Source organism: Ctenopharyngodon idella, chromosome 5 (assembly GCF_019924925.1).
Source record: "Ctenopharyngodon idella isolate HZGC_01 chromosome 5, HZGC01, whole genome shotgun sequence".
In the NCBI taxonomy this organism is placed as follows: Eukaryota; Metazoa; Chordata; class Actinopteri; order Cypriniformes; family Xenocyprididae; genus Ctenopharyngodon; species Ctenopharyngodon idella.
In genome coordinates, this window is record NC_067224.1 from 30719979 (window position 1) to 30732370 (window position 12392).

General features: G+C 36.9%; 2 protein-coding genes across 2 annotated transcripts; both read left to right on the forward strand.

Annotated features, from left to right (window-relative positions):
- The first annotated feature begins 287 nt into the window (after positions 1-287).
- uap1l1 (UDP-N-acetylglucosamine pyrophosphorylase 1, like 1) lies at positions 288-5323 on the forward strand. Its single transcript, XM_051893286.1, has 9 exons — positions 288-1034; positions 1149-1353; positions 1771-1946; positions 2200-2372; positions 2476-2669; positions 2904-3044; positions 3119-3304; positions 4364-4430; positions 4791-5323. Exons 1-9 carry the CDS (start codon positions 746-748, stop codon positions 4878-4880), a joined length of 1521 nt encoding a protein of 506 aa, XP_051749246.1. The 5' UTR covers positions 288-745; the 3' UTR covers positions 4881-5323.
- Positions 5324-5433: 110 nt separating this feature from the next.
- On the forward strand, positions 5434-12332 carry zdhhc12b (zinc finger DHHC-type palmitoyltransferase 12b). Its single transcript, XM_051893316.1, has 5 exons — positions 5434-5867; positions 6924-7063; positions 7319-7411; positions 8038-8204; positions 9829-12332. The coding sequence occupies exons 1-5, from the start codon at positions 5771-5773 to the stop codon at positions 10142-10144; spliced, it is 813 nt and encodes a 270-aa protein (XP_051749276.1). The 5' UTR covers positions 5434-5770; the 3' UTR covers positions 10145-12332.
- Positions 12333-12392: the final 60 nt, after the last annotated feature.

The window sequence follows — 12392 nt, forward strand, 5'->3', positions numbered from 1 at the left end:
ACCATTGGTGACATTTGCCTTTCCAAATGGAACTTCAAAAGTTAATTTCAAAACTGAATATAATAACTTTTTTTTTTTTCTGTTCGAAATATGTTTTCGTCAATCTCTGGTAACTTTTTTTGTACAAGGTTAATTGGAAGATTTTTCTCAGTCCTGTTACCAAACCTTGTGTTTTTAAAACGTATGTTTAATATGTTTAATATTTGAATGATCAAAATAATTATCTTTTGAGAAGTTTTGCATTGAACTGATCCCTGATGTGAAGTGATTCCTCACAGTAAAGGAGGAAGGAGAGCGACTCAGCAGGCTAGCACAGGACTAATCACATGACCGCGGTTTGCTCTCTGAGGAAGTCATTCATCCGTAGTTCGAGAGTAAATACTGGTTGTGTTTCGAAACCTGTTGAGCTGCCTATCTAGACAGCATTTAGGACGTTCCGAGTCAGGTCAGCGCTGATCCACTAAACTGGCTCGAGCTAAGAAGTCTACTAGGTTTTAAGACGCAGTCAGACACTATTTGCCTAAGGGGAGTTCTCAAATGACTCGTGTAAACTATATATGCTTTGCCAGTGGTTTTTTCGTTATTCATACTATTATATGCAACTCCAGCGATATGTTTGTACAAACCGCACACTGATCACGAGTTGCAGGCAGTGAAAACAGGATCCGGACTCCTGGTACGAGAATCGACTCGACTCGGCGATTGTTGTCATATCATTAATGTGTTAATCTTCTAGTAGAGAAATATGTTGTCATTCGATGAAGCTAAAGCGAGGTTAGAAACTGCAGGGCAGAGCCATGTTTTACAGTTTTGGGCTGAACTTTCTGCGGAAGAAAGGGGTACAATTCTGGAGGAGATATCTCAACTGCAGCCCGAAGAGTTACTCGAGCATTGCCGAGCAGCTGCAGCGGCTGCAAGCCGACACTCGAGTGCTGATGGTCGGCTAGACGAGCGGATGGAGCCCGTTCCTCCGGAGTTCATTGGAAGTGTGCGTAAAAGTGACAAAGAAACACTTCAGATGTGGGGTGATGAAGGTAACGTTACAGGAGCTCGTTTGGGCTCTAACGTTCAAAATAATATACTGTTGCAATGTATTCATAAGTAGCATAACATTTACTGCACACTATGTAAAAGACTTCTTTCTTCAGGGTTATTGCAGATTTCACGGGGTAGAGTGGCTGTTTTGCTGTTAGCTGGTGGTCAGGGGACTCGACTTGGAGTGTCATATCCCAAGGGCATGTACAATGTTGGACTTCCAAGTAGGAAAACCATGTACCAGATCCAGGCAGAGCGTATCCAGAAGGTGCAAGAGCTGGCCAAAGTGAAGCATGGTTGTAAATGCACAATACCATGGTATGGTTCTTTTAGTTGCAATTCACATGTGGGTGTTTTTACAACTCCCCCCAGTTGACATCCAACACTTGTGGATGTAATTTGGTCATTTTTCTGGACCAGCAAATGTCGTTTCCATGACATCTCAAATTATGTGTAGTGTTTAACAGCATTTTATGGTTGAAATTATTAATAAATAATTCATATATATATGTTGTGTTTTCATATTTAAAGTTTGAAAGTCTGGGTCTGGAACAAGGGTAAAATAATATTGACAGTTGCTGTTTATTTATTTTTTTAACCATTTTTAAAAAAGAAAGATCTGTTACCCATGAGACAGTGCTTGTAGTTGAAGAAACATTAATGAATTCATTCATAAACAACCTCCAAATAACAGAAGAACATGTTTTGAATTGTCTTTAAATTATGTTTGTTTAGGTACATAATGACTAGTGAATTCACCCTGGGACCCACAGAGAAGTTCTTCAAAGACAATGAATATTTTGGTCTTTGTCCATCCAATGTGGTCATGTTTGAGCAAAGGATGATACCAGCAGTTGGCTTTGATGGAAAGGTCATCCTGGAGAAGAAAAACAAAATAGCCATGGCACCAGGTCAGAGAAGATTTGTGTGGCTTCAGTAGAAATCAGTAGCCCCTCACTGCAGAACACGAGATCCAGGGGGCGGAGACGGGTAGGTTTAGGGATATGTAAGGAGTCGGATCTGGAACCTCGCCCCCTGGATTTCGTGTTCTGCAGTGAGGACCATCTCGTAGAAATACTAATTTTGTATGTTATTTATTTATTAGTAAAAGGTAGTTCATAAATGAATACAATTTATTAAATACATTTTTCTTGTCCACTTCAGATGGAAATGGTGGCCTCTATCGTGCCCTAGTGGACAACAAGATTTTAGAGGACATGGAGAGAAGGGGTGTGGAGTACCTTCACGTGTACTGTGTGGACAACATCTTGGTGAAGATGGCAGACCCAGTCTTTATTGGCTTTTGTGTAAACAAAGGAGCAGACTGTGGTGCCAAGGTAAAAACTGAATTAGATCCCACCCATTATTTTCACCATTATTAATTTCTTTTTATTTATTGTTTTTGCACCCAAATAGCTATGTTTACCTTTTTCTGGTCAGGTGGTGAATAAGGCCTATCCTGCAGAGCCTGTTGGAGTGGTATGTCGTGTGAACGGTCTGTATCAGGTGATTGAGTACAGTGAGATCCAACCAGAGACCTCAGAGCTGCAAGGCCCAGGAGGAGAGCTTCTGTTCAATGCTGGGAACATCTGCAACCACTTTTTTACCCGAAGCTTCTTAAAGGAAGTGGCTGAGTATGTCATCGACATAGTCAACCATTGTCCGTAAAGGGCTTTTTTTTGTTAATAGACTAGAACTTTTATCAACTTTTGTCAATGAATAGTCAATTTTGTGATTAATCCTAAAAAGCACATGCTTTAAGAATACATGCATTTTGTTAAAGAATTAGCAAAGTATTGACTGGCATTAATCTGTAAACAAAGCCCTTTGTACAAAATAATTCCTATTTCAATGCTTTTTCCTTGTAGAAAGTTTGAGAGTCAGCTGAAGCAGCATGTGGCAATCAAAAAAGTGCCATTTGTGGATGGAGAAGGAAACCTGGTGAAACCAACCAAACCCAATGGCATCAAAATGGAGAAATTTGTCTTTGACGTCTTTCAGTTCTCAAAGTGTGTTTAAAGCTAGTGTTAATTTTGACAAATTCGGGTATCGCCATCTGCCTCACCATAGACTCTTCTTGCAGGAAATTTGTCGCCTTTGAGGTGTTGAGAGAGGAGGAATTCTCACCCCTGAAAAATGCTGATGGGGCGCCTCTGGACACACCAACTACAGCACGCCGATCCTTGTTAGCGCAACATTACCGCTGGGCTCTGGCAGCTGGTGCAAGCTTCCTGGATGAGCAAGATAAACCCATCCCCCCAAAACATAGGTGGTAACACAAAATACCCTTTTAAAATCAGTAAGAAAATAATAAGTCATTTACTTAATGTAAGTAAAGCACCTTTTACCAAAGGGTTAGTTCACCCAAAAAAATGAAAATTCTGCCATCACTTACTCAGATTTATGTAATTCCAAACCCATAAGACTTTCATTCATTTTGGAACACAAATGAAGATATTTTTTTAATGAAATTAAGTGGTTTAATTAAGTCTTCTGAAGAGACATGATCACTTTATATGATAAACAGATTTAATTTAGGCTTTTATTCACATATAAACATTGATCAGCGAACATACTGTACATAGAGCACTAAAATATAGTGAACGGAAGCTCAGACGTACTTGGTTATGCACGAGAACAAACTTGTCTCTTCAGAAGACTTGGATTAAACTACCCAATTCATATATGTTGAGTGAACTATTTCTTTAAAGTAAATATCATAATTTGTCACAGTATCCCTTTACAGCGATAGTTCACCCAAAAATGAACATTCTGTCATCATTTACTCACCCTCAAGTTGTTTCAAATCTGTATGAATTTCTTTCTTCTGCTGAACACAAATGATGATATTTTGAAGAATATGGCTAACCAAACAGTTGATGGGGTCCCACTGACTTCCATAGTATGGAAAAAAAAAATACTATGGAAATATGGGTCCCATCAACTGTTTGGTTGCCGATATTCTTCAGTATATCTTCTTTTGTGTTCAGCAGAAAAAAGAAATTCATACAGATTTGGAACAACTTGAGGGTGAGTAAATGATGACAGAATTTTCATTTTTGGGTGATCTATTTCTTTAATGTAAATTTCCTCAAGTGCTATAATTATTCTACACCAAATGTAGAGCAGAATATGCTCTAGAAATTTCTAAAAATCAATTCCATTCTCGTTATGAATCCAATACCTTCCAACTGGCTTAACCTGAAAGGAATATGCCTAAAAGGAATTTACCCGTTCATGCAGAAAATGGACTATTTTATGGCAGTTCCTAAGGTGGACAGCAGGGTGTGTGGTTTATGACTGACTTGGTCTACTCTTTCTTTTGCAGTATGGCACAGAATGAAGACCCACCAGCAATTTGCGAAATCTCTCCACTCGTATCATATTTTGGCGAGGTAAAAAATTTAAGTACTTTAATGACAATACTTTTGCTTTAAACTGGAGTTGCTAATACTGATAAAGCAGTTCAGTTTTTGGATATCAGGTTAACATTTAGCACAAAAGCTACAAATTGCAAAATGTTAGAGTTAGTACAAAAAGAGGCAAGATTGGCCCTGAGGCACAGCGTGAAAAAAGAATAACAAGCTAGTGTGAACATATGGAGCATGATGTGAAACAGAGCGAATGATGTCAGAGTAGTGTTCCTGTTCTCAGGAGAGAGCTCAAGAGACAGCTGTAACACTTCACCTCTTTCTCTCCTTTTTTCATTCTTACCCTCCATGACATAAATACATTTGAACTGCTGTGTTTTACAGGGTCTGGAACATCTGCTGAAACAGAAGAACTTGAAGTCTCCTTTTTTACTTGATGAGAATGAAGCCAAGAACCTTGTGCAAACTACATAGTGTTTTCAAATTACATCTGAGGACAAATTTTATCAGGAAATCAAAGGGATGTTAACAAATCCAAAATAAATAAATAAAAATTACAATTATTTAAAATAACTTTCTATTTTTTTTTTTTTTTTTTTTTTTTTTAAAGCTGAATTTTCAGCAGCCATTACTCCAGTCACCTGATTCTTCAGAAATCATTCTAATATGCTGATTTGGTGCTGCAATTTTTTTGAAACCATAATACATGTTTTTTCAGGATTTTTTTAAGAATAGAAAGTTCAGAAGAATGCTACTGAAATTCTTCAACAGGTTTGAATAGAATTTACTCGTGATTAAAATAAAATAAAAAGACCGTTGTATGATTATAAAATACAATGTAATATTTTTATTAGTTTGTAATGTAATAGTTTTATACAGCTATACAATAACAATAAAATCAACTTATCCAACTTACATTTCAGAGAATGTTTTCTTTTCCTTCGGCTTTGCCTTTGTTTGCATCCTAGTTTCAAGCCGCGACGTCACATGACCACAGCTGACCAATAGGAAACGTGACATTTACCCGATTCACGTCTAAAGGCATCAACAAGCTTATTAGAGCGAGAAAAACACAGTATCTAAAAGAAGTACTGCGCTTCGGTTGCATTACAATGCTATAGCCTGCTGCGTTAGATGTGCAGCATACAAACCCCCATGCTAGGATGAAATATTCCGGTTAAAATGGTTCTTGCTCTGGAATTTAGCGTAGGACGCGTAGGAGCTCACTTGACAGCTGGAATGTAACTGGGTTTCTTATGAGCTGGCTAACACAGCTAGCTGCCTATAGAGATCTGAGAATAAGATGCATTTCATTACCAGCACACAGCAGATGCATGCTTAGGTGTATATAGAAGTATGCTAGGATGTTCAAAAATGTGTTCGGATCAGGATTTCTGGTGAGGACCGCTCATGTCATCTTGACATGGGTTATAACGTTGATTCTCTTCCTCCACGACACCGGTAAGTGCTCTTAATAGATGCTGATTGTACTGTGAGTGTGTCTGCCTCATCTATAGACATGTTATTTTATGCGTACAGCAGCTGTATAATGTACATAATGCTGCTTCACAATGGCATCTGCATGTTTAAGGTCCAGTCCTCTATCACTTCTTTTACCAATCGACGTTTAGATGATCTCTAACTATTCTACTCAAGCACACTCTGCTGCATATATCTGCTATATCGTGACAAAAAGTCAAAATGATCAAATACCAATTTATTATGAGATAAAATGTCGAAATTATGACGTCTAAATGATGAGATGAAAATGACAAAAAGTCGAAATTATAACAAAATCAAAATGATGAGGTACTAAGTCATTATGAGATAAGTCGAAACTGACTAAGATAGGTCAAAATTATAAGAATTAAATTTGAGATACTATTTCAATTAAGAGATAAAAAGTTGAAATTATGACATACTAAGTTGTAGATAAGATAAAATAATGATTATGACAAAAAGTCATAATTACAACATAAACAATTGCCTTTTGGCTGTCTAGTCTGGACGAGTCAATGCTAGTTGCCAAAAGTCAAAGCCAACTTGCAGATTTTGGAAAGTCCAAGCTGACAGAATAAGGCACATGTTTCTGCATGAGTCTGTTGTGTTCAGAATGACTTGAAAGTCTGTAAGTGTGTGATCTTCAGTCTTTTAGTGTATGATGCCCATTGCCCATTTTTTCTCTGTAACTAAAAGTCAGCAAGTGTTTGATGGTTAGTGTTCCAGCCTTTGGTATGTCATAATTTTAACTTTTTGCGCAAATTTTGTGTTGAATTTATGTGGCGTAAATGGGATTCCACAGTTCTGCGCAAATTCTATTCCACTACATTTTATTCCACTCTTACATTATACTTTTCTGTTCCTCTATCCTCTGTTTCTCTCTGTTATGCTCTATTCTAATTATCTTCACTCTTCTGCATCACTGTTCTATTCTACTTCACTACTATACTCCTTTCCACTCTATTATGTTCTATTTTGCTCTATTCTGCTCTACTCCACTATTGTGCTTCCACGCAGACCTGCGCAAACAGGAGGAGACGGGGGAGCTCACACTGCCGGTTCTCTTTGTGCTGCTGGTCCTGGTGTCCGTGTTGCTGTACTTTGCAGTTTCGCTCATGGATCCTGGTTTTGTCTTGACTGATGACTGTGACTTGCAGGTCAGTTAATATAGAGAATCATATTCACATTTACTTGCAATTTTAAGTTAATATTTCAACAATTTAACAACTCCGTTAATGATCACATGACATTCAGGTAAACAAATAAAATATTTAATCTTTTTTTAATAAGTGATTCATTAGCTTCATCAACTCACAAGCCCCCTGCATTTCCATTTCGAACCCTCAGGGTTTACAAACCCAAGTTTTTCAGAATTTTCAGCATCAAACATGCATCATCTGGCTGTATTTCAGTTCACACTTGGTATTGCAGAAGAAACGCAGGATATGATTCCACAGACTACTAAGTCTATACGGCTGCGGCGCTGTGGACACTGCCTGGTACAGGTGCGCTGTCACTTATTAAACATGTACAATATACATAAATATAGAGGTTAAATCATTTAATTTAAAGGTTTACGGACATGCTGCAACAAAAACGAACACTAAATATTGTTTACTATTATTATTTTTTATTCTATTTTAGTTTCAGAGCCATGAAAATGTAATTTAATTTAGTTTTAGTTTTTCCAGTAATGTTATTTTGGTAACACTTCATTTGTTAACATCAGTTAACTACATTAGTTAACATGAACTTAAAATAAACAATACTTCTACTGAAATTACTAATCTTAGTTAATGTTAATCTCAACATTTAAATTCAAATGTTATATCTGTTAATATTAGTTAATGCGCCGTGAACTAACATTAAGTTTGATAAATGCTGTAAAAGTATGTTGCTCATTGTTAGTTTATGTTAGTTAATGCATTAACTAATGTTAACAAATGAGACTTATTTTAAAAAGTGTTACCTTTTACTTTTTAGTTAATGAAATGAATGAATTGATTTAGTTTTTGTCATTTTCTTCTTGGTTTACGATAATAACCTTGATATATTCATGCATAGGAAAAACAGCTTAGTTTGTTCATTTATAACAATGAATCCATAAAAATGAATGCACACTTTGATATAGCAACCCATGAGATCCAAACACTGCCAGACGTGTCAACATTGTGTGCGGCGCTATGATCACCACTGCCCCTGGATAGAGAACTGCGTCGGGGAGAGAAACCACCGCTGGTTTGTGCTTTATCTGGCTGTCCAGCTTATTGTCTTACTGTGGGGACTTTACATGGCCTGGTGAGTACAACTTAAGGCCAATTCACACTGCACCGACAGACACCGACCAACTGCAACAGAAACTTCATTGGGTTTTGTCAGATCAGTGTGTTACCCCTGTTGGCGTTTGTTGGGTCATGGAATGTCTGTCCTTTATATATCATGCATGGGATGTCCAGAAGTGCTAATGGACATAATAGTCTTAAATAATGTATTAGTTTCCATACCTTCTCAAACCATTTCATCAAAATTAAAGCATCCAGAAATGAACATCGTCCAGTTCTGAGTTTACTATTAAAGGGTTAGTTCACCCAAAAATGAAAATAATGTCATTTATTACTCACCCTCATGCCATTCCACACCCGTAAGACCTTCGTTAATCTTTGGAACACAAATTAAGATATTTTTGTTGAAATCCGATGGCTCCGTGAGGCCTACATAGCCAGCAATGACATTTCCTCTCTCAAGATCCATTAATGTACTAAAAACATATTTAAATCAGTTCATGTGAGTACAGTGGTTCAATATTAATATTATAAAGCGATGAGAATATTTTTGGTGCGCCAAAAAAACAAAATAACGACTTGTATAGTGATGGCCGATTTCAAAACACTGCTTCAGGAAGCTTCGGAGCGTTGTGAATCAGCGTGTCGAATCATGATTCGGATCGCTTGTCAAACCGCCAAACTGCTGAAATCACGTGACTTTGGCACTCCGAACCGCTGATTCGACACGCTGATTCATTATGCTCCGAAGCTTCCTGAAGCAGTGTTTTGAAATCGGCCATCACCATATAAGTATTTTGTTTTTTTGGTGCACCAAAAATATTCTCGTCGTTTTATAATATTAATATTGAACCACTGTACTCACATGAACTGATTTAAATATATTTTTAGTACCTTTATGGATCTTGAGAGAGGAAATGTCATTGCTCCCTATGTAGGCCTCACGGAGCCATCGGATTTCAACAAAAATATCTCAATTTGCATTCCGAAGATTAACGAAGGTCTTACGGGTGTGGAATGGCATTAGGGTGAGTAATAAATGACAGAATTTTCATTTTTGGGTGAACTAACTCTTTAAAAGGGACCTATTATGCCCTTTTTTTAGTCTTTTTTGGGGTCTACTAGAATAGGTTTTCATGCTTAAATTTTCCAAAAACACATAATTTTCCACATATTTTACATAATTGCAGCACTTCTTCTCCCAGACTGTCAGTAGCGCTCTGTTTAGTTCCTGTCACTATGAAGCCCCTCCTTCTGAAAAGTGCAATGTGCTCTGATTGGTCAGCTGGACCAGTGTTTTGTGATTAGTCAACCGCTTCAAGCGTGTTTCAGGAATTGTCACACTTACTAACGCAACTCAATCAGGCCTCGCCCCCTTTTTTTGCGTATGCTTTGGGCAGGATTTATTTAAATGAGTATTGAATATTGTGATGTGTACGTTCCTGGAAGAAAACTCAAGACTACAATTGAGGTGCTTCAGGGAGTTCAGAAACAGTGCTTATTGATATGGAGAATAACTCCCTTTGGAGTGGTGCTCTGTAACTTTGCAGACCTTTTTCATGCTTAACAGCAATATTATACACTAAAGAAAGCTGAAAATGTAAAAAAAGCATAATAGGACTCCTTTAAATCTTGTATAGGTCCGGCTTCAGTCACGCTCCCACCTGGCAGCTGTGGTTGAGGACCAACGGTGTGCTCTTAGGAGCAGCAGCGGTAGTGGCGGTCCTATCCCTCACCGTGCTTCTCCTCCTGGGCTCTCACCTGTACCTGGTGTCCCTAAATACCACCACATGGGAGTTCATGTCTCGACACAGAATCTCTTACCTCAAGCACTGCGGCGTAGACGAAAACCCTTTTGACCGTGGAACCCTGCGCAATCTCTGGGGCTTCTTCTGCGTTTGGGAACCAGTGGTTTGGGAGCATGTTTATTTCAAGCAAGGCAACGATCCCATTTAATTCCCTGGGAGTCATGACTGCCATGACAAATAACCCATTAAATAGAAGTTGATGTTTTGGTGGAAATTGCTCCAAACTGCATCTGCTACTACATCTAGTCTACTTCTCCTTCCTTGTGAATGACTCATTCCATTTTGAAAGTGATTCTTAAATGCATGAACTTTGTAGTTGCAATGATTTTTGATTAAGTTTTATCAAGTAGGTTGGAATGATGAGCATTTCTATAAAGTGTTTTGTGAATACTTTGCCCACATATTACTTTGACAATTCGTCTGTGCTGATTTTGCACATTTTAATAGCAGAACAAAAAGCACAAAATCACAACAGCGTTTTGGAGCTGTATTGTGGTTTCCAATTAATGCAATATGAGATGAGATATATTACAATTTTATATAATTATTTATTATCTTGGCTCTGCTCAAATAATTTCTTTCATGGTACTAAAAAGCTGTTGGACAAAAGTAATTTAACTAGACAGTCTGTCAGCTTATTTTATAGTAGCAGCAGATGTTGTATTCTTACATCAGCAATGATTTTTGTGCAGTTATTGAACTTGTGAAATACAGTCAGTTGTATATATTTTTACAGATTTTTTTTTTATTTTATTTTTTTTAGAAAATTGACACCCCATTTTAAAGGGTTATTCACCCAAAAATGAAAATTATCCCATGATTTACTCACCCTCAAGCCATCCTAGGTGTATATGACTATCTTCTTTCAGACAAACACAATCTGAGATTTAAAAATATCCTGGCTCCTCCAAGCTTTATAATGGTTGTGAATGGGGGGCTACATTTTGAAGCTAAAAAAAAAAAAAATGCATTCATTCATCATAAAAGTAATCCATACAGCTCCAGGGGGTTAATAAAGGCCTTCTGAAGCGAAGCGATGCATTTTTGTAAGAAAAATATCCATATTTAAAACTTCATTAACTTATAACAACTAGCTTCCGGCAGACAGCCATACACATGGATTTGCGGCGGAAGAGTAACCTCTGACCTGGCTCATGACGTAATGATGAACGCAGAGGATAGAGCAACAAAATACCGGTCACAAATTAGAAGTCTAAAATGATCATTTGTATAAAGAAATGTCGGAGGATTTCGATATAAGAGAAGAGGAGCTTGAGTTTGTTGTACAGCCCTATTTGTTTGAACTGTGAGAGGCGACTAAGCTTACGATACTCCTACATCCTGCGTCATACATCGCTTCGGGGTTACTCATTTGGCCCAAGTTGACTTGTGCAGTATGAGTTTTAAATATGGATACTTTTTCTTACAAAAATGCATCGCTTTACTTCAAAAGGCCTTTATTAACCCCTGGAGCCGTATGGATTATATTTTTTATAATGGATGGATGTGGTTTTTTGGGCTTTAAAATCTGGTCCCCCCTTCACAACCATTATAAAGCTTGGAAGAACAAGGATGTTTTTAAATAGATTGTGTTCATTTGAAAGAAGATAGTCATATTCACCTAAGATGGCTTGAGGGTGAATAAATCATGGGATAATTTTCATTTTTGGGTGAATGATTCCTTTAAGATCAATTTCAGACAGGGTAATAAGTTAATGTGAAATTTCCTATAGCACTTTATATATCAGTAGTGAAATTTCAATATGCTTGTAATGTGATTTTTATAATAAATGTACCAGTTGACATAATCTATACATTAAACATGAGAAATTAACATATTGAAAGACAAATTTAGAATACAAACATAATCAGTGCAGTAATGTATTTTTTTTTTTTTTTTTGCAATACTTTATTTTTATATAAACAGGGTCTTTCCTATTACACATCAGCAGCTTAAAGAGAGAAAGATGTAAATGCATGTGACACTCCTTTGACTGTTAGATTCTGGTCCATTTTGGACCGCCAGAACAGATTAAAGTAATATGTTTGGTTGGTAAATGCAGTACAATGAAGTCCAGTGTGTTTTCTTTAACAAACAAACAAACAAACAAACATTAGAAATTTCTCAGCATATATATAGAGACATAAAAAGCAATAATTGTTTTTGCTTTTACTTGATTTCAAATTCTTTATATTTTACTTTTACAGTGTTTAACTCAATATTAATGCTGAGATTTCATGAATGATTTGTGCTGTTTTGATCAAAGTTATGCAATTTTTGTTCCTCTATGTAATGTTTTGAAGCATCAGTATTCAATAAATTGAACAACATGGTCGCATTGTATTTTATTTCTGAAAATACATTCATCCCATTCACTTACATTTACTTAGATATT